Below are 23,133 nucleotides of genomic sequence, written 5' to 3'. Positions count from 1 at the left end.
ATCTATAGCAGTATTTTTAAGAATAACTGCTTATTCATAAAACTATGATTGTTGTGTGATTATTACTGATGATATAAAGTGTTATGGGGCTAAGTAAGCAATCAACCCTGCAAATAAAAGCTTAAATGTTCTGTATATCTGTTCAGACAAAGTGAAAACAAATACAGAAACATTTCCCTAAAAACTTCCTAAAATATAAAATATGTGAAATCTCTTTAATTTCTACATTTTTTTCCTACAATTTCTACATCAGAGGCCTAAAACAATATCTGAGAGCTTATTTTCTATATCTGGGTCTTACAAGTCATTTAATTTATTTTTATGAAGTCATATGTTTATAGGATGCCTTATTTAATTTACACTTCCTGTAATGTATTATTTTGACACAATATATTTGTTTATTTGCACTAGAATATAGTTTTTAAGAAAAAAATATTTAAAAAAAATTTTTTTTCATTGATTGTCCTGTAAGGGTGACGGAGCCAGCAGCCAGCGGAGACGACCAGAGGTGAAAGCTGTCAATGTGCCAATACAGTGTCTCCAGGTCTCATCCAGAGCTCCTGTTCTCTCTCCATGCAAACACATATCACAACCATAAACACAACGCAGAGTCTCTGGGTGTGTAGGGAGGCTTCAGCACATCCAGTGGGTTACATATGCAAGAGGAAATAAGGATGATAAAAGAATAAGAGCAAGTATTTATTAAAAGTTACAATAAAAGAAAATAAAGACACACAAGTAAAATTAAATTAAAAAGATAGTTTAATAAAATGTAAAATCAACTAAACTATAAGTTAAAAAAGATTAAAACAGAAAAGAATCATGAATAAAATCAATAAGAACAAACTTAAAACTTATAAAATGAACAAAACTTTAAAACATCAAAACTAATAAAATAAAAAGATAATTCAGGAAGGTTTAGAGTTTACTGTCTTCTTCTTGTTTCCTTACATCCAGTGAAGTGAAGTCAGTCACTGTGACGATAGTGATTGATGACTTTACTTCAGTGAAGTCTCACAGCAGATATACCCTATATATACCCTTTAATACCCTATATATACCCTATATACCATATATATACCCTATATATACCCTTTAATACCCTGTATATACCCTATATACCCTATATAAACCCTATAAAACCCTATATATACCCTATAATAACCTATATATACCCTATATACCCTATAATACCCTATATATACTCTATAATACCCTATATATACCCTATAATACCCTATATATACCCTATATACCCTATATACCCTATATATACCCTATATACCCTATAAAACCCTATATATACCCTATATATACCCTATAATACCCTATATATACCGTATATATACCCTATATATACCCGATAATACCCTATATATACCCGATAATACCCTATATATACCCTATATATACCCTATAATACCCTATATATACCCAATAATACCCTATATATACCCTATAATAACCTATATATACCCTATAATACCCTATATACCCTATAATGCCCTATATATACCCTATAATACCCTATATATACCATATATAAACCATATATATACCCTATAAAACCCTATATATACCCTATAATACCCTATATATACCCTATATTACCCTATATATACCCTATGATACCCTATATATACCCTATAATACCCTATATATACCCTATAATAACCTATATATACCCTATAATACCCTATATACCCTATAATGCCCTATATATACCCTATAATACCCTATAATACCCTATATATACCATATATAAACCATATATATACCCTATAAAACCCTATATATACCCTATAATACCCTATATATACCCTATATTACCCTATATATACCCTATGATACCCTATATATACCCTATAATACCATATATACCCTATATATACCCTATATACCATATATATACCCTATATACCGTATATATACCCTATCCTCAGATCTTCATCTCTTCTGCTACGCTGACGATGCACCGATGTGTTTATCAGACAGAAGGTCTCAGATGTTTGATGCAGATTATATTTATTACATCACACTGAGCTGATGTTTCTGTCCAAGATCAATCTGGAGGAACTCCAGCTGGATGTTTCCCCCAAAAACAAATATGACAAACGTTCAGAGCTGCAAAATCTTTACAAACATAAAAACTCTTCATGGTGAGTTCTATGAGCTCGTGTTTCTTCTTCTTCTGTCGGACTTGTTGAAATAAACAATGATTTTCTTTTATCCGTCTGACAGAAGAATGTCTGAGAGGTGGAAACAGGAAAAGATGTTTCTGTAAAGAGTCTTTTTAAAAACTCATGTCAGTTTTTTGTGTCTGTGTTCGTAACCATGAGATGAAGAACTGTGAGCTTTACACAAACTCCTCTTTCATTTAATCCACATTTTATTCATGGTCACTTTGTTTTGGAGAGAAGCCTTTTATTTAAATGTTCGTGCTGTGAGGACAAAATCATTTAAGCCATAGTGATGAATGAAACTCTGACTTTAATTATTCAGACTTATTGAAACAAAGCAGACTTTAACTTTATCAGCTGATGAAGAACCTCTCAGATCAGCTGTGCAGGTAAATGTTAAAGTCAGACTGCAGACACTCTGAGCTCAGTCATGTGTTGTTGTAGAGTCAGCAGTCATGTGATCAGATCAGCGTCTCTGTTCAGCACTTTGTTGTCAGTTTACCATCAGACACCTGAACGCAGCGTCGCTCATGTTTTTTTAATGAAGAACAAACATTTCAGGCGTCTGTGGAAAGACCCCACTCTTTACTTTCACTTCCTGTTCAGGCAGCAGCCAATCAGAAGCAGAGCTGCTGATGAGTCATCAGTCACCAGGAGGAGATTTTTGTAGTTGAACAGCAGCAGACTGAATGAGCTCAGACGCCCCCTGCTGGATCACCATGCTAACATCAGTTTATTAAGACCTGCTCAGGTTGGACTCAGCAACCAATCAGAAGCAGAGCTGCTGATGAGTCATCAGTCACCAGGAGAAGATGTTTGTAGTAGCAGCAGACTGAAGCAGACTGAATGAGCTCAGACGCCCCCTGCTGGATCACCATGGTAACAGCAGCAGACTGAAGCAGACTGAATGAGCTCAGACGCCCCCTGCTGGATCACCATGGTAACATCAGTTTCTTTATTATTCTTAGTCCACAGGCAGCTGACAGGTTTGTGACTGTGATGAAGTGAATGCTATAAAACATTCAAATATAAATGATATCATCATCATCAGTAAGAGATAAAAACACACTCACTACTGTTGCTGTGTTTACACCTTTTTATATTGCATGTTACACTTTACTGCTGTAAATGATCAAAGGCAGAGCTATTTAAATGTTATATTGATGTCTGACCCTCAGTATAATGTATTAAACTAACAGATAACAAGGTTGATTGAACTCTTTACTTGGCTGCTCTTTCACAGTACTGTTAGTTTACATTTGGTTTTATCTGAGTTTAGAAACAGGATGGAGGTTTATGACACAACTTCACCAACTTCTGAGGTGCATGGAGAAGGAAAAGAAGTCTGAAGAAAGTCAAAGCTCCAGCAACACTTTATTACCAGACCAACATGAAGGCGTTTGATGTTTGATGACATTTAGTCTCTCTGAGTTTTATCGTTTATTTGCTCGTGTTTCTACCTTACGACACATCACTTCCTATTTTGACCATCATGTTTACACGGGTGTCAAAGTGGGGGGAGGCATTGGAAAGGTGTACCAGGGCCTGCAGGAGGCTTATGTATGGGGCCCAGAATTTGGTGCTATGCCCCCTGTCCATGACAATTAAGGTTAATTCTGTAAAATCGTTTTAGAAACAGTCTAAATACAAATCAGGTTTAAGGTTTCTGGGTTTCCTGTGAGAGATAAATCAGATAAATCAGATAAATCGGATAAATCGGATAAATCGGATAAATCAGTGCCTGTTGAGGGAAGGAGGTGATTAACTTTGTCTCTAATAGTTTAGAGTTATCACGACTGAGTCACTCCCTGAATTTAGCTACAGCACCATCAGACAGGCGAGGTCATCCTTTTGTTCCCTCAGCCTTATGTTCCCTTCAGGATTCCCACCAAATTAGACCCAATGTTTCCTCAGGCCTGCATTCCCACAGCACAGGTATGGCCATTCCCTGATGCTCAGAATGTGCTGACCCTTAACATGTTCTTCATCTGTAAAAATGCTTTAAAGAAAGTGAAATACTTTATTTTATTATTAAACCAAGGGAACATAGAGCTGAGGGAACGTAGAGCTGAGGGAACATAGGGCTGAGGGAACATAGGGCTGAGGGAACATAGGGCTGAGGGAACATAGGGCTGAGGGAACATAGGGCTGAGGGAACATGGGACTGAACTCAGAAGAATTTGAACTCAGTGATTTTCACTCTGAATTTTCTTTGGCTTCGTTCATCTGTTCAGCCTTTTTGGAAAGAAGTGGCTGATTCAGTTTCACAGATTCTGGACCTGGAATCTGTTTTTCTTCCACTTTTTGTACCTTGGAAAGGTTCCCAAAGCTCTTCTGAACATTTTCATGGCTGCCAGTAAAAAGACGATGATAAAAAGCTCCAGAGGAAGCTCCCACCACCTCTGACCAATAGAATCAACTCTACTGACTGAGTGTAAACATGACTTTTAGCTTGGACTCCAGCAGCAGAAGAGGATCAATATCAAAGTGGAAGCAGCTGGACTGTAATAAGTGTTGTTTGTTCTGTGTGAAGCTGTAATGCTTTATGAACTGGACCATTGATCCAATAAACACAAACAGCATCATATTACTGATCAGGTGACAAACTTCCTGTTTATTAACGTCATCAATAAACTCACAGAGCGTCACAAGGTTCTCTGAAGGTTCTCTGAAGGTTTATTGTGGATAAAAACTTGTATCAAATCTACCAATCGCACACAAATCAATCAGATCAATGGATTATATTGATTGAAGCAGAGTTAAGGAGTCAGTTAGTGGATATACAGGAGCCACTTTATCATCAGCCAGCATAGACAGTTACTGCCTGGGGCCCCGACTACAAGGGCCCCAACATCTGTAGGTTCATTATGATGTTTAGATATGAAAGTATTGAATCATGTTACTGTTGTAACTCACTGTTCCCTGAAATGACTCCCAAAAGGCCCCAAAGTGGTAGAAAGGCTGCAGCTGTGTACTTGTACTGCAGAGGAAACTTAGTTCCACTACATTTACTGACAGATAATGTTACTGGTTACGCTGCACAGTCACATTTTACTCTCAACATGGAAACATTCAGATATGATGCATCAGTACTGATTCAAAGATCCAGCAGAATAGAAGAAGGAAAAGACAAGCAGCTGCTGAGTCCAGGACCGGGACCAGGACCAGGACCAGGACCAGGACTAGGATCAGTTATTGGGGACCAGAATCCGTCCTGAGAGAAAAAAGAGATTGGTATCAGACTGGTGTCAGACTGGTATCAGACTGGTGTCAGACTGGTATCAGACTGGTATTAGACTGGTGTCAGACTGGTATCAGACTGGTATCAGACTGGTGTCAGACTGGTATCAGACTGGTATTAGACTGGTGTCAGACTGGTGTCAGACTGGTACCAGACTGGTATCAGACTGGTACCAGACCGGTATCAGACTGGTATCAGACTGGTATCAGACTGGTGTCAGACCGGTGTCAGACTGGTATCAGACCGGTATCAGACCGGTATCAGACTGGTATCAGACCGGTATCAGACCGGTGTCAGACTGGTATCAGACCGGTATCAGACCGGTATCAGACCGGTATCAGACCGGTGTCAGACCGGTATCAGACCGGTATCAGACTGGTATCAGACTGGTGTCAGACTGGTATTAGACTGGTATCAGACTGGTACCAGACTGGTATCAGACCGGTATCAGACCGTATCAGACTTTATCAGACTGGTGTCAGACTGGTACCAGACTGGTATCAGACTGGTACCAGACCGGTATCAGACTGGTATCAGACTGGTATCAGACTGGTGTCAGACCGGTGTCAGACTGGTATCAGACCGGTATCAGACTGGTGTCAGACCGGTGTCAGACTGGTATCAGACTGGTGTCAGACTGGTGTCAGACTGGTATCAGACTGGTATCAGACTGGTGTCAGACTGGTATCAGACCGGTGTCAGACCGGTATCAGACTGGTATTAGACTGGTATCAGACTGGTATCAGACCGGTATCAGACTGGTGTCAGACTGGTGTCAGACTGGTGTCAGACTGGTATCACACTGGTATCAGACCGGTATCAGACCGGTATCAGACCGGTATCAGACCGGTGTCAGACTGGTATCAGACTGGTGTCAGACTGGTATCAGACCGGTATCAGACCGGTGTCAGACTGGTATCAGACTGGTGTCAGACTGGTATCAGACTGGTGTCAGACTGGTATCAGACCGGTATCAGACCGGTATCAGACCGGTGTCAGACTGGTATCAGACTGGTGTCAGACTGGTATCAGACTGGTGTCAGACTGGTATCAGACCGGTATCAGACTGGTGTCAGACCAGTGTCAGACCGGTGTCAGACTGGTATCAGACTGGTATCAGACTGGTGTCAGACTGGTATCAGACCGGTGTCAGACCGGTATCAGACTGGTATTAGACTGGTATCAGACCGGTGTCAGACCGGTATCAGACTGGTATCAGACCGGTATCAGACCGGTGTCAGACTGGTGTCAGACTGGTGTCAGACTGGTATCAGACCGGTGTCAGACCGGTATCAGACTGGTATCAGACCGGTATCAGACTGGTGTCAGACTGGTGTCAGACTGGTGTCAGACTGGTATCAGACTGGTGTCAGACTGGTATCAGACCGGTGTCAGACCGGTATCAGACTGGTATCAGACCGGTATCAGACTGGTGTCAGACTGGTGTCAGACTGGTGTCAGACTGGTATCACACTGGTATCAGACCGGTATCAGACCGGTATCAGACCGGTATCAGACCGGTATCAGACTGGTGTCAGACTGGTATCAGACTGGTGTCAGACTGGTATCAGACCGGTATCAGACCGGTGTCAGACTGGTATCAGACTGGTGTCAGACTGGTATCAGACTGGTGTCAGACTGGTATCAGACCGGTATCAGACCGGTATCAGACCGGTGTCAGACTGGTTTCAGACTGGTATCACACTGGTATCACACTGGTATCAGACCGGTATCAGACCGGTATCAGACCGGTGTCAGACTGGTATCAGACTGGTGTCAGACTGGTATCAGACCGGTATCAGACCGGTGTCAGACTGGTATCAGACTGGTGTCAGACTGGTATCAGACTGGTGTCAGACTGGTATCAGACCGGTATCAGACCGGTATCAGACTGGTGTCAGACCAGTGTCAGACCGGTGTCAGACCGGTATCAGACTGGTATCAGACTGGTATCAGACTGGTGTCAGACTGGTATCAGACTGGTATCAGACTGGTATCAGACTGGTATCAGACTGGTTCCTGACCTCTGGACTTCCTCTTGTAGTAGATGAATCCAGCCAGAGATAAGATCAGACCCAGGATCAGTCCTGACGCTCCGATGGCGATCTTGTTTCTCTCTGACTCAGGCAGGGACGGATCTGAGGACAGACAGGTAGAGACAGACAGGTGAGCAGAAAGACAGACAGGTGAGCACACAGACAGACAGGTGAGCAGACAGACAGACAGGTGAGCAGACAGACAGACAGGTGAGCAGACAGACAGACAGGTGAGTAGACAGACAGGTAGAGACAGACAGACAAGTAGACAGGTGAGCAGGCAGACAGACAGATGAGCAGACAGACAGACAGGTGAGCAGACAGACAGACGGGTGAGCAGACAGACAGACAGACAGACAGGTGATTAGACAGACAGACAGGTGAGCAGACAGACAGACAGGTGAGCAGACAGACAGGTGAGCACACAGACAGGTAGAGACAGACAGGTGAGCAGGCAGACAGGTGAGCAGACCGACCGACAGACAGACAGGTGAGCAGACAGACAGACAGGTGAGCAGACAGACAGGTGAGCAGACAGACAGACAGGTGAGCAGACAGACAGGTGAGCAGACAGACAGACAGGTGAGCAGACAGACAGGTGAGCAGACAGACAGGTATTTACCCCAGTCAGTGTACAGAGGCTCACTCAGGCTGGCGTGTTCCACCTTGCAGGAGATCTTCTCTCCAGACCTTCAACACAAACAAACTTCAGACGTTCCACTCAGCAGAACTTCAAACGTTCTCTGCTCAATTTTCTTTCCACATTTTTCTGAACTTTGAGCCTCAAATGAAGGAACAGCAATCCGTCCTGACACACTGAATGTAGCTCAGCAGCTTATTGAAACTCACATTTCATGAAAACATGCAGATGAATTTCACTGTGACACTTTCTACTGTGTGACCAGACCTTTACTGAACACCTGGACCCAACTGGACCCAACTGGATCTATGTGGACCTGCAGCTGGACTCACCTGGGCGTGTACTCCAGGTGGGAGTGGATCTGGTAGTACCAATCAGCGTCTGCCATCTTGTCAGTGGAAGTGACATCAGAGGTGACTTCCTGTCCGTCTCTAACCCATTTCACTATGATGTGTTTGGGGTAGAAGCTGTAGACGCTGCAGACCAACATGGAGGGATGTTTACCAGCAGAGGGAGTCTCAGAGTGCAGCCGCACATACGGCTTCACTGAAATACAGTATGATTTATTTATTTATTAGAGCGCTGACCAGCATGGAGCCCTATTGCATCTGTAAACCAATGCATTCATCTTTAATTAGTGCCACGGGTTCTAGCTCCGAGGCACGAGGCATTAATCTTCGCCATACTTATTATTCTTCCGCCTTATTATTCTTCCGCCGTTTTTCGGCGCGTAACTCCTCCCGCAGCTTTGAGAAAACCCCGACAATATATACATCAAAACGTGCGGCTCGATCGGGGGAGGGGTGCTATGACTTTTGGTGTTGAAATTCCAATTTTTCCCAAAGTTATTCCCAAAAAACCATGAGATTTCTCCATTGAAAATGAATGGGAATTTTTTTTTAAAACCACAAAATTTCACCTTTTTTCAGAGTCACCTAGCTCTCTCATACGTGCACGTAGAAACATGATTCAAACTTTAAAACAAAGGAAAACTTGTCCTCTCTGGAAAAACACCAAACTGTTTTTACATAACATGTAAACTTTTCAAACTATGAGCAGTCAAACGAGGAGTGGAAATCACTTTTTCGTCAAAATTAGAGTGGAAGCGTCAGTTAGCTTGAGTGTGAGAAGCAGTAAAAAATGACCTCAATTTCTATTTTTAACTCGAGCTCACGGCCAAACCGTAAAAAGGAGACACATAATTTTTTGTCAAAATGTAGACATAGGTGTTGGGATTCATAAAATGTGACTTTGACAGGCGGGGTCTGCACAAAATTTAAACAGGGGGGCAGAGACCGACAGCAATCCCTGTCTCACTCCCCACTGACTCTAATGTAATCGTCTTTTTTTTTCAAAAGAATCTCACTCTGTGTTCGCACTGAGCTTACTCGCTCATTTTAAGGAATATGTGAATAAAATAAACACTGTCAGAATCTGCCGGCTTCTGTGTCTCTCACAGTGTTTTCGGTTTTTGGACAGGAGTTACGGTTTTCTCACAGTTTGTAATTGTTCAGGACCTTGTCAGAAGCCAAATTCTTCAGAATTTTCAGAATTCTTTCCAAGCAGATCCTCAAATCGACGTAGCAACCGTAGGGCCTTAGCCGCCCTTAGCAACCGTAGGGCCTTAGCTGCCCTTAGCAACCGCAGGGCCTTAGCTGACCTTAGCAACCGCAGGGCCTTAGCTGACCTTAGCAACCTGTCGCTGGGCAGAATCTGACCTACTTTTTTGTGATTGGCTAATTCTACCTGTCTGTCTGTTTTGCCAGTTAACTGAGCTAATTCATTTGAATGGATTAATTCATGTTTACTGAGGACACAATAAATAGTTTTATTGTTTTGTATTGTAGTTATATGATTTGTGGTATATAACAAGATTCAACATTTATCAATAGAAGATGAACAAAATGTACATAACATAATTTCATACGTCCAAGAAATTTAAAATAAAAAGTATAGTAAAATCTACTCTCTAAATGATTTGAAGATTTACTTAATAATTTCATAACAGTGATGTTCCTGTCTGTGGAAAAAATGAAGTACACTTTAATAAGTCTAAATAAATATTATTTATGCTTAAATATGATTAACATTCACTTCATATCTTCAGGAATGTTAAGTTGAGAATAAAGTACATTCATAAGGAAAAAATAAATTGTGTACTCGTCCCGGCAGTAGCCCCGTGGCACTCAAAATTTCCCTGGAATTTTCTAGTTATTATTATTACTGTGATGTCCACTGAAGTGTAATCACATGTTATGTAATTTAATTTGATATTTCAAGTGTAATCAACCTGTTCCACCATACTGCACTATATAATATATAATATTGTGTTTTAACATCAGGAGTAATTAATGTGCTTGTCGCCAGCAGGGGGCAGTGTGGAGCTTTACTTGGCTCCAGTCTTTACATGTGGAGCTTTGCAGCTTTCCTCTTTCTGCTGAGTGAGATTAATAACTGATGTGAAGTTGGTCTCATTTATTTCTCCTTGTTTTATTTTAAGGTTAAACTAAACCTACAAATGTCACAGTGGTTATGCTATTTTTGATTTATTGAATCAGCTAAACGTATAGCTCAGTAAAAAGACTTTTTGTTTATAACTCAGTATATGCTGAATGCTGAAATATGGAAAAAGACAAGGGGCAACTGTATTTTATTGTGAAGTTGTGTTTTTTTTTTCATATGTAACAGTATGATGAACAAAAGAGGGTTTATGTTGCATATGTTTAATAAATCCTCTCCTCTTTGTGCTGAGTGAGACCAATGAACAGACGTGGAGTTGTCTCATTTATTTCTCCTGTTTACAGGTTGGTGAGATAAAAAAATAAAAGCTGTTTATGTGCCAGCCGATACCTGTAACATTATCTATCCAGGATGTGCAGAGGTAATGAACAGGTAACAATGTCCTCTTAAAACAGCAGAGTCCAGCAGAGTCCAGCAGCTGTTATATTAATTAATGACTTTATATCAGATATAACTCTGGTCACATCTGATGCAACTTGTCTCATTTAGTTCAGTGCTTGATGGAGCTTTGACTTTATTGGCTTCACAGTTTATATTCTGTTCACTTCTTCTGTCACTGTTTAACTTGGTTTATAGTTTTTATAGAGTCAGATCTGCTTCTCTTAACAGTCTGACTCTTACTCTGTCATTTGTTATCCAGCTGTGGAGAGAGTACCAAAATATTCTACTCAAGTAAAAGCACCTCTACTGTGATGACATTTAACTTAAACACACTTAAATTATTTAAAAACCTGTTTAAGTCAAATGTAGCTGGTTTAAAATATACTTAGAGTAAAAGTTACTTAGTTACTATTTTAGCGAGGGGGGGGGCAGTCCATCCCATAAAACACTTTCAAACAATACAGCCACTGAATTTAAGGTGGTATTAACAGTCATACTGCAAATCTATAAATGAAAACAGATCAATGTCACCAGTGTTGTAACTTTCCCTAAACGACCCAAATCTGAGTATCACTGTATAAAAGGCTCATGTGAGACTATGAGGGGGAAGTAATAAACATTAACTGATGAAAATGGAGGTGAACTGAAAAATAGAGTGATGAATTATCAAATGATTAAAACAGTCGTGATTTAATGAAAACATGTTTCATCATTCACAACACAAAAGTGTCCTCAAGGGTGGAAGCAACAAACATAATGTTTAAAGTGGAAGTTATTAAAATGATTATGAAACCACTTCTGTTATTAACTAGGTTTGAATGATGAATGTTTCATTATTATTATTATTATTATTATTATTATTATTATTATTATTATATAATAACAATAATAAAGTAATAATATTATAATCATCATCATGAGCTGTAGTATCACTGTTTGACCAGCAGGAGGAGACAGAGACCTCATTGTGACGTGTTGCTCATGTTATTAAAACAGCTTCTGATTTATTACAAATGATCCAAAAACTAAACGTTGATTCATTTAAAATAATGATTGAATGAATAATTATGATCATAATAATAATTATAATGATTATTTAACAGGAAGTGATACAGATATAAAAACTTAAATCAGCAGAGACACTAAAAATGTTTTCACTCTGATCAATCAGTCAATTTAAACTCTGCTGATGATCAATAAACACGTCAGCTGTCAATCAATCAGCAGAGTTCATGATTCAGTTTATTAACCGGGGTTAAAACAGTTTGTTAACCTGGGTTAAAACAGTTTGTTAACCAGGTTAAAACAGTCTGTTAACCTGGGTTAAAACAGTCTGTTAACCCGGGTTAAAACAGTCTGTTAACCCGGGTTAAAACAGTCTGTTAACCCGGGTTAAAACAGTTTGTTAACCGGGGTTAAAACAGTTTGTTAACCTGGGTAGAAACAGTTTGTTAACCGGGTTAAAACAGTCTGTTAACCTGGGTTAAAACAGTCTGTTAACCTGGGTTAAACAGTTTGTTAACCGGGTTAAAACAGTTTGTTAACCTGGGTTAAATCAGTCTGTTAACCGGGGTTAAAACCGTCTGTTAACCTGGGTTAAAACCGTTTGTTAACCTGGGTTAAAACAGTCTGTTAACCTGGGTTAAAACAGTCTGTTAACCTGGGTTAAAACAGCCTGTTAACCTGGGTTAAAACAGTCTGTTAACCTGGGTTAAAACAGTGTGTTAACCGGGGTTAAAACAGTCTGTTAACCGGGGTTAAAACAGTCTCTTAACCAGGGTTAAAACAGTTTGTTAACCTGGGTTAAAACAGTCTGTTAACCTGGGTTAAAACAGTCTGTTAACCTGGGTTAAAACAGTCTGTTAACCTGGGTTAAAACAGTTTGTTAACCGGGGTTAAAACAGTCTGTTAACCTGGGTTAAAACAGTCTGTTAACCGGGGTTAAAACAGTTTGTTAACCAGGTTAAAACAGTCTGTTAACCTGGGTTAAAACAGTCTGTTAATCGGTGTTAAAACAGTCTGTTAACCTGGGTTAAAACAGTCTGTTAATCAGTGTTTAAACAGTCTGTTAACCGGGGTTAAAACAGTTTGTTAACCTGGGTTAAAACAGTCTGTTAATCAGTGTTTAAACAGTCTGTTAACCGGGGTTAAAACAGTTTGTTAACCTGGGTTAAACCAGTCTGTTAACCGGGGTTAAACCAGTCTGTTAACCTGGGTTAAAACACAAACTCACCTGATTTAGTCAGAAAATAGTAGAACCAGAGCCCAACGTTGTTTAAGCAGATTGTCTCCCTCGCAGCATTCATCTGAGCCAGGATTGAAGGATCGCTGTTCCAGTACTCTGCGTTCTTCACTCCGTACTCAGTGTATCCAACATATTTCCCCACATCGCTGTCATACCTGGTGTACTCCAACTTGTTGTAATAATAAGACTCGATGTACCTGATGTCCTTCAGCTCAGTGGAGTTAAACTGACAGTGATGTGTCATGGCATACATAAATCCATCTGAAGAAAGAAACAATCAGTTTGACTCAGTACAGTCTGATCAGAGTATTGATCAGTGATCGGTGTATTGATCCTACCTGCTGTGTGATGAAGTATAATCAGAGTATTGATCAGTGATCAGTGTATTGATCCTACCTGCTGTGTGATGAAGTATAATCAGAGTATTGATCAGTGATCAGTGTATTGATCCTACCTGCTGTGTGATGAAGTATAATCAGAGTATTGATCAGTGTATTGATCCTACCTGCTGTGTGATGAAGTATAATCAGAGTATTGATCAGTGATCAGAGTATTGATCCTACCTGCTGTGTAGACAGTGATGAAGAGGAGGGAGAAGCTCAGAAAGGATGAAGCCATGTTCCTCTGTTCTCTTGACAAACACTGACACAGTCTGACTGAGAGCTGCTGTAAAAACCAGAGGAGCTGATCACATGACCTGCTGATCAGCTGTTACCAGGCAGACGTCTGCTGGAGGTGAAAACTCACAGTCACACTGATGTTACAGTAACAACTACAACTATTCATCATGTTAACTACTTCATCAACTTCATATTTTAAACATTCATTTGTTGATTCTTCTGGTTTTTATATGAAAACAGATTCTATGATGTCATCTCTTTATAATAAAGTACAGTTACACATTAAACCTCTCCCAGATAGCAAAGTGTCATTGAAACAATGTTGATTTAACATTGTTTCAATGACACTTTGCTATCTGGGTTTGACTTTACTGCAGATTTAGGAACTAGAGTAGAAACTCATTGATTGTCTCTTACTGTTTTATTTCCTGTGTTCATTAACTTCTTTGATTTGATTGAACTGATTATTACAGCTGGCGCTTCATCTCAGCCAGTATTACTCTTACTTATCAAACACTGGTCATCATCACCAAGACAACAAACTACTGTAAATGTGTCATTTCTGCTGTAACATATGCTGTGTTCAGGGACACTCCATAAAATCAGACATTACAGATGCACAGTCACAAATATGACTATGAGAGGTTGAAAGCAATGAGTCTGTTTGACTAAGTTTTAAGTTCAAAAAGTCCAGATACTTGTGTTCAGATGTAGGAAAAGTAAAGAGTAGTCAGAAAATATAAATTTAGATATCTACTTAAGTAGCTACAGTACAAATACTTTGTTACTTCCCAGCTCTGCTTGTGGATGTAAGGCTTCAGTTTAAGATATAAGTTAAATAGGCATGCAGTGAGCAGAGAGAGATGTAACTGGAGCAGCCTGGTGCTCTGCTTTGAACTGTAGATGTCACTCTTTCATTTCCTAAAAATATCAAAACTCAACAACACTTGTAGAATACAGAACTGATTATTAGAGCAGCAGGTTTCAGCTTGTAGCTTCTGAGGATCATTTGTAATTTCCCACAGCACTGGAAGGCAGCATAGTTCCTCTGTATTCTCCTCCATGTAACAGTATGATCATATGATCATCCATCATACAGAGGGTAAAGTTATTATATATATGATGATGTCATCACTTGATATAAAGCTGTCCTCTAACTACAGTGGTGAAGATGTGATCCATGTAAAAGTCCCTCAGTGATGGAGCAGCAGGGTCCAGCTCCTCCCAGCTGTTAGTCCTCTTCTCACTCTAATATGCACACTAACATACTGATCAATAATCACTTCACATGATCAGCTGATCACATGGATGATGTCACAGTTCACACTTCAGTCATTCAGAGAGTTCACACATCTGTTGTGTTAAATCATCTTTATTTATTTATCTCAGATTATAAAGTGATACAAACATTTTCCCTCCACACAAACCTGACTGAACAAGCTGCAGATAAAATCACTGTTTACATCCATTATAATATATATGTGTGTGTGTGTGTGTGTGTGTGTGAGCCAATGTGGCTGCACTGTGAACCAACCGGATGTTTCTAAGAATACTCAGTTTGGAGCAGATGAGGACTGAACCAGATAATCTCTCATGTCTGACTGGAAACAGATAACTCTCTACGTTAAACACATCTGTAATCTTCTTTACAGGAAACATTACTGATCAGGTTTCAGTGTGACTTCAGACCTCAGCTCTCAGACTGATGAATAATATCATCTCTGATCAGATGAAACAGATGTTTTGATGACCATAAACACATCTGGACAGACATGAGTGAGACCAAGTTCAGTCCTCAGTGGTTCACATATTAAAGGTGTGTTGTTGATATTGATTATAAATCAGAGCAGATCACACAAGCACACAGACAGACAGACTCCTCCTCCTATCATTCAGCCTGAAAAAGCCCTCTGTCGATCATACAGTAGATTTATTGATTATAACAGATAATATTCTGAGTTTGATTAACTGAGCAAATGATGAATGTAATGATTAAACACATACAGTGATAGAAGCTGTTTAACTTCTACCAATAACTGATTAGTTTATACTCATTAATTATTAACATCATCAGCCACAGCCAATCAGCTGCACTCGTTTCCTTTGATGAGGAAGAAGGTTCCAGCTGCCACACCGAGCAGACCGATAGTCAGACCCAGTCCACAAAACACTGCAGGTCCAACACCTGGCTGCTGCACCTCCACATCTGGAGACAGAAAACACACAGAAACATTAACACCTCCACATCTGGAGACAGAAAACACACAGAAACATTAACACCTCCACATCTGGAGACAGAAACATTAACACCTCCACATCTGGAGACAGAGACATTAACACCTCCACATCTGGAGACAGAAACATTAACACCTCCACATCTGGAGACAGAGACATTAACACCTCCACATCTGGAGACAGAAAACACGCAGAAACATTAACACCTCCACATCTGGAGACAGAAACATGAACACCTCCACATCTGGAGACAGATGTAAAGTCTTTCTCACCCCAGATCCTGGTCAGTGGTTGGCTCAGTGTTGGGTGTGACACTGAACAGCTGTACATGTCTCCCTGCTGTGGGGTGAACTCCAGTCTGGAGGACTGGCTGTAGGAACCGTCTTTGTTGGGGTAAGGAACATTGATGCTGGTTCCTTCGGTCACGTTCTTTCCGTTCTTGGTCCAGTAGACTTTAACAGGAGCAGGAAAGAAACCGGTCACATGACAGATCAGTGTGTTCTGGACTCCGAGCTCCACCTCGTCTCTGGAGTAGAGGGTGTGACCAGAAGGAGGATCTGAACACCACATAATACAGTTATTGCAACTTTAGTGTCAGTGTGAATGACTGAAATATTTGACTGGTTTAACTGGTTTTAACTGTTCTCCAGTTAGTTTCTTCTTCTGCTTCTGATGATACAGCACATACACAACATGCTGACAGCTTCACTACTCACACATACAGTCTGTAGTCAGTCCTTCCTGTCACTATCACACACTTCAGCTCTGACTCTGATATCAGTACAGTCATCAGTAAAGAGTGACCTGTGTTAATCATCTATAGTATAAATATCAGTAAAGTGACAGATACAGTAAATTAGATTTAGTCCTTACCAGATTCCAGTGGGATGTCTTTCATTGCATTACGAACCTTCTTCAGATTATCTTTGCAGATCTGTTGATTAGCCACAGCTGTGTCATAAGTTCCATCCTCGTACCTGAAACTATTTGAAAAGTCGGGCAGAGGGTAAACTCCTCTGTTCTTCTTGAAGTCTGCGTACCACAACTCTTCACCCTCCAGTGTGTACATCTCCTCTCCATCAGAATCTGAACATCCGGCGATCTGAAGATCCTCATATAGATCTGAAAACACAAACACGGATGTTTAACCTCTCTCTCTCTCTCTCTGTGTCTCTCTGAGTGAATGGTGGAGTGAGTGTACTGAGCGGTTATGAGTGCGTTTTCCATCTTTCTATTTTTCTTATTAGTAAATGTTGTAATAGTGTATAGTTTTAGTTAGTTTGGTGTTAGTGTTTGGTGTGTATATAGGAGGTTAGGGGGATTGTTTTTGCGGGTGTGGTAAACACAGACATGTCGGCATGGTTTTAAAATCTCTGCTGGGTTTCAGTGTTCAGTGGAGGACTGTAGTCTGGCAGTAGGAGAAGTTATTGGTCATAGCAGCATTAAATCTGCTGCGCGGATGAACGGAGCTGTGGTGATCTTTGTTGATAGTATAGATAAAGTTAATAAAGTGATCGAGACCGGCAGGAGGAGAGCAGACAGTGTTAAACACTGTTAATACAGCAGCAGCAGACACAGTGAGGGACAGTGAAGAAGAGATGTTGGAGAAGAATGATTTAAAAGTTCCTGTTCTCAAAAGAAAGAACATAAACAGTGACAGTGGCTCCAAAGCTAAAAAAGGAGCAGCAAGTGTCAGAGAAAAACAGAAGGAGGTGCAACAAAACTCTGAATCTAGCATGGAGGAGGAAGAGGAGGAGGTAGAGGAGGAAGAGGAGGAGGAGGTAGAGGAGGAAGAGGAGGAAGAGGAGGTAGAGGAGGAGGAGGAGGAGGTAGAGGAGTAAGAGGAGGTAGAGGAGGAGGAGGTAGAGGAGGAAGAGGAGGTAGAGGAGGAGGAGGTAGAGGAGGAGGTAGAAGAGGGGGAGGAAGAGGAGGTAGAGGAGGTAGAGGAGGAGGAGGAGGTAGAGGAGGGGAAGGAAGAGGAGGAAGAGGAGGAGGAGGAAGAGGAGGAGGAGGAGGAGGACATAGAGGAGGAGGAAGAGGAGGAGAAGGAAGAGGAGGAGGTAGAGGAGGAGACGGTAGAGGAGGAGGAGGAGGAGGAGGAGGTAGAGCAAGAGGAGGAGGAGGAGGTAGAGAAGGAGGAAGAGGAGGCGGAGGATGGTGGAGGAGTAGCGCTTCTCTTTGCTAGAAACTTTCTGCCTCAGTCTCACATAGTAGAAGAAGTGGTGAAGGGGAGACTGATGGTGGTCAGAGCCAAATATGAGCTTTTTAATATTGCTTTTATAAACGTATATGCTCCCAATACAGGACCTGCCAGAGTTCAGTTTTTAAATGAACTAGGTGTGGTTTTAAGTCAGTGTGGGCCCGAAGAGTTTTTATTTTTGGGGGGTGATTTTAACTGTACAGAAAACGATCAGCTGGACAGAAATCACTCTGAACCTCATGCTGCTTCAAAAAGAGCAATGATGCAGCTGATAGAAACTCAAGGACTAACAGACATATGGAGGGAAATACATGGAACACACAGACAGTACACATGGGTCCAGACCAGGGAGAAGCTTTTATCGATGGCCCGTTTAGACCGGTTTTATTGTTATAAGCATCATTTTAACATTTTTAAAGGATGCAGAATACTTCCTGTGGGGTTCTCTGATCATTCCATGGTGTCATGTAATGTTTTTATTGCAAATGTGAAGCATAAATCTGCATATTGGCACTGCTTTAGTTTTAGATGAACATTTTAAAGAAACGTTTTTATTTTTTTGGAGAGTTTTTAGGACTAGAAAAGAGGATTTTATTTCGTTGAAGCAGTGGTGGGATGTTGGGAAGGTGGAAATCAGGCAGCTTTGTCAGCAGTACACTCTCAATGTCTCTCGTGACATCACCAAATCTATCAGAGATCTGGAGATAGAAATAGTGGAGCAACAAAATTCTGCAGGGTCCACAGGAAATCGAGGTTGTTTTGAAGATCTCAAAACCAAGAAAGCCGTACTGGCAGACCTGCTGGACTCTAAAGCACAAGGGGCGTTGATCTGGTCTCGCTTTCAGAGTGCTGCTCTGATGGACTCACTGTCTTAGTTCTTTTTCAGCTTGGAGAAGAAGAATGGGCAGAGCAGTTTCATCCATGCTCTGCATTCAGATACAGGACACCTGCTGACTGGAGCTGGGGAGATCAGCCAGAGAGCTGTGGACTTCTACTCTGTTGTATAACAGTGAGTATGTTGAAGATGAAGGGGCATTTGACTTGTTCTGTGGTGGGCTGCCCAGGGTCTCAGAGGAGACCAACAAAGAACTGGAGGGTCCTCTCACTACAGAGGAAGTACACACTGCCCTGCACAGTATGCAGGGGGGGAGGGCCCCTGGGATTGATGGGCTCCCTCCTGAGTTTTATAAGGCTTTCTGGAGTGAACTGAAAAGAGACGTCATGGAGGTCTTCACAGAGAGCTTTGGTGACTTGTCTCTGCCCCAGAGCTGAAGGAGAGCAGTTCTAACACTGTTGCCGAAGAAGGGAGATCTTCAGGGCATTAAAAACTGGCGGCCGGTCTCTCACCTGGGTACTGATTACAAACTGCTGTCTAAAGTCCTCGCAAACAGACTGAAGAAGGTGATGGACCAGGTCATCCACAGGACTCAAACCTATTGTGTGCCCGGTAGGTCTATAGTTGACAATGTGTCACTAATTAGGGATCTTTTGGAAGTCTCTGGTTCATTGGGCTTTGATGTTGGTCTGATTTCTCTAGACCAAGAAAAGGCTTTTGACCGGGTTGAGCACTGTTACCTTTGGAAAGTTTTGCAAAGGTTCGGCCTCAGCCCTGGTTTCATCTGCATAGAGCAGGTATCTACTGTCTGGAGCTGCTGAGCGGTCCAACTGGTCTGCCAGCTCATTTATGTATAGATTGAATGATGTGGGACTTAGACAGCATCCTTGTTTTACACCACGTCCTTGATGCCATGAAGTCCTTCATGCCAAATTGAATCAAAAGCTTTTTTTAAATCAATGAAACAAGCAAATATTTTCCCTCCCTTTTTTTGGTGGACATGTTTATTAATGAAGGTGTGTAAGGTGTATATATGATCAGAGGTTAGGAGGATCCTGGAATTCAGGATACTACAGAACATTTTCCTGAGGTTGCTGCTCACACAGATCCCTCTGTAGTTATTAGGGTCTCATTCATTTCCATTGATCAGCTCCTGGTTCTGGTTCTGGTTCCAGACATCAGGGGTCAGAACCATGTTGAACAGTTTAACTGCAGTTTGTAATTCAGCATTTCATTTTTAATACAATCTGTGCCACAAGCTTTTCTTGATTGAAGAGTTTTCAGTTTGTCTGTTAACTCTTTGTGTGTAATCAGGTAGTCTGATGGATGATTCAAGGTTGTCATTGTTTTCATTTCTATTGATTTAGATTCAGATCTTCAGGTGAGATATTTTTATAAAGGTCATTAAATAGTTTCTCCAGATGTCTCCATCTTGTATTGCTAGTTGTTGTGGCTTTACAGTTTCAGACTGTTCATCATGAACTGACCCTGATCTGCTGTTTCTTCTCCTTAAGTGTGTTGTTGGTGTAGTGAAGTTTCTTTTGTCTAATGGTGTGTTTGTACTGTTTTAGAGTTTCACAGTATTCATGTTGTAGTGTTGGCTCATGTTGGTGTCTGTGTTTCTGGTTTGATAATTGTCTCAAATGTTTTCTTATTTCTTTACATTCACTGTCAAACCGTTTCCATGGTTACTTTGTTTTCCCAAGCTTTGATATGGTTCATATCTTTTGTTGCTTTATTAACACCTTCAGAGTTATTTTGGTAGTGAGAATTATTGAATGAGTTAATGTCCTCTTTTATTTCATTTGAATTTAAGATGTGTATGAATTGTTCAGCACTGTTTGGAGCCATCTGTATGGTTGATTTAAGTCGTACAGCTTATTGGGCTGTTTAACCGTATCTCTGGTCCAGGTCCAGCTCCTGGTTCTGGTTCTGGTTCCAGACCGTATCTCTAGTGTGTTTTCTCAGGTAAATGTTAACCTGGCTGTGATCTGAAAGGGGGGTTTGTGTTCTGACAGTGAAAGCACTAAATGAAGACAGGTCCATGTCTGAGATGCCATAATCAACTACACTTCTCCCAAGAGCTGAGCAGTAGGTGAAGCGCCCCAAACTGTCCCCTCTGATCCTTCCATTTAATATATACAGGCCTGAGGCTCTGCAGAGATGTCTGGGTTGTTTCTCATGACTACGGGGGGAGGGAGGGGGGGGGGGGGGGGTCAGAAGTGACTGTGTGAATATGTGTTTATCTCCTGTGTGATCAATACAGTCGGGTTCTGAACCTGTCCGTGCATTAAAGTCTCCACACACAAGTATTTTGCCTTGGGCTTGAAAATGACATCTGTCTGTGTAGAGAGAGTTGTAGAACTCTTCTTCATGGTATGGTGACTCTGATGGAGGGGTCTATATTGCACACAGATATAAATCTAGCTCACAAATGCCTATGTGTTTATTAATTTTGAGCCAGATGTGTGTTTTGTTTAGTTTTCCAGCTGTGATGTGTTTGCTGAGATCAGTTTTGAGCCAGATTATCATTCCTCCTGAGTCTCTACCACGGTGAGTCTCTACCACGGTGAGTCTCTACCACGGTGCACTGAAGGCACGATGATCTCACTGTAGCCTGAGACTAACCCTGACACTCAGTAACTGCATCAGACTGACACCATTTTTCTATTCAAATCTAAATATTAATATCTCTTATGTTATTTAGGAAATCTATGTCTGTGGTCTTAAGACCAAAAGCACTAGAGTACAAACCCTGAATATTTCAAAACCTTATTGTGAAAGATTTCATTAATGAGAGAACAAGAAGAGATAAATTCAACTAAATCTCTCTCTCTCTCTCTCTCTCTGTCTGTCTCTCTCTCTCTCTATGTCTCTCTCTCAGTGTATCAGAGTTGAATTGAGTTTAAAGAGTCAAACACTTACCTTTTGCACAGAAGGAGACACAGAGGACGCAGGAGAGGATGAGGAGCAGCTCCGACATCTTCATCGACTTCATCATCGTCTTCATCATCACTCGGACAGACTCTGAAACACTCTGACTGACTCTGAAACACTCTGACAGACTCTGAAACACTCTGACAGACAGTCAGCAGCAGCTGAGCTCTTACACACAGCTCAGCCAATCACAGAGCAGAGACCCTGTGATGTCATCAGTGTCCAGGTAGACAGACTCAGTAACAAAAGTCTGAGAGGAGAATAAATGTTGGTCTGAGCTGATCATCACCTGAACATCTGAACAGCACCAAGACTGTTTATCCTCAAACTTTCAAGATTCAATTTAAATATTAAATATTAAATTAAAGCTGCACCCTTGCCCCCCCATGCATGTCGGTTTACAGATAAAATAGGGCTTCACCCTGGTCAGCGCTCGGGCCCTAATTAAAACTTTAAATCTGATAGTAAAATATTAAATATAAAAGTCCAGATGTTTACTGTCAGAGTTCTTCAGACAAACAGCTTCCACATGTTTCTGCTTCATTTCAGAGCAGCCTGGAGGAAGGTTAATGATTTTTAATTATTTCAAATGTTTAAAATCAAATATTTAAATATATTTCTTGTATTTGTTTGGATTTTATTACTGTTAATAAATTATCTTTATTTGTTTATTTCTATGACGAAATGAAACATAAAACTCAACATGTGCAGAAAATAAACAATAGATGTTACTTTATATACAGTTAGCTAGTTTATACTACTTTATATACAGTTAGCTAGTTTATACTACTTTATATACAGTTAGCTAGTTTAGTCCAGTGGTTCTCAACCTACTGTACTACAGTAAAGTACTAGTACCTCTAACTGTACTACAGTAAAGTACTAGTACCTCTAACTGTACTACAGTAAATGTCTCTTTATAAAGTTTTACATCATTAAAGCTGCTGAAGGAAATATTTTAGTCGTAGATTAAAATGTAGATAAAATAAATAATGACTTATAAAAACAGTAATTGTATTTTTATGGGTTTCATTTCCTGTGTCATGGTGGTAGAATAACTGGT

The 23,133-nt window shown here is 40.7% G+C and overlaps 2 protein-coding genes across 3 annotated transcripts in view; both read right to left on the bottom strand.

Annotated features, from left to right (window-relative positions):
• The window catches only part of LOC128384127 (H-2 class II histocompatibility antigen, E-S beta chain-like), a 167,593-nt gene extending 153,699 nt beyond the window's left edge, over positions 1 to 13,894 (bottom strand). Inside the window, exons 1-6 of one of the 2 annotated variants that reach the window (XM_053343708.1) lie at positions 13,807 to 13,894; positions 13,232 to 13,504; positions 8,430 to 8,643; positions 8,080 to 8,147; positions 7,446 to 7,559; positions 5,341 to 5,394 (exon numbers count right to left, since the gene is read on the bottom strand). In XM_053343708.1, the coding sequence (XP_053199683.1) occupies positions 5,369 to 5,394; positions 7,446 to 7,559; positions 8,080 to 8,147; positions 8,430 to 8,643; positions 13,232 to 13,504; positions 13,807 to 13,861 (750 nt within the window). In that variant the 5' untranslated portion in view covers positions 13,862 to 13,894 and the 3' untranslated portion in view covers positions 5,341 to 5,368. Of the gene's footprint in view, positions 1 to 4,765; positions 5,395 to 7,445; positions 7,560 to 8,079; positions 8,148 to 8,429; positions 8,644 to 13,231; positions 13,505 to 13,806 lie in introns of those variants that run through there. The other variant, XM_053343707.1, reaches the window with a different exon arrangement.
• A 1,938-nt stretch (positions 13,895 to 15,832) lies between these two features.
• The window catches only part of LOC128384135 (H-2 class II histocompatibility antigen, A-U alpha chain-like), an 82,788-nt gene continuing 75,487 nt past the window's right edge, over positions 15,833 to 23,133 (bottom strand). Inside the window, exons 2-5 of the mRNA XM_053343723.1 lie at positions 22,059 to 22,214; positions 16,972 to 17,220; positions 16,371 to 16,655; positions 15,833 to 16,069 (exon numbers count right to left, since the gene is read on the bottom strand). Coding sequence (XP_053199698.1) covers positions 15,948 to 16,069; positions 16,371 to 16,655; positions 16,972 to 17,220; positions 22,059 to 22,146 — 744 coding nt within the window. The 5' untranslated portion in view covers positions 22,147 to 22,214 and the 3' untranslated portion in view covers positions 15,833 to 15,947. The remainder of the gene's footprint in view (positions 16,070 to 16,370; positions 16,656 to 16,971; positions 17,221 to 22,058; positions 22,215 to 23,133) is intronic.

The sequence above is a fragment of the Scomber japonicus genome, chromosome 22 (assembly GCF_027409825.1).
Source record: "Scomber japonicus isolate fScoJap1 chromosome 22, fScoJap1.pri, whole genome shotgun sequence".
Classification (NCBI taxonomy): domain Eukaryota; kingdom Metazoa; phylum Chordata; class Actinopteri; order Scombriformes; family Scombridae; genus Scomber; species Scomber japonicus.
Note: the sequence above shows the minus strand (reverse complement) of the source record. Positions and strands in the feature narration are given on the sequence as shown.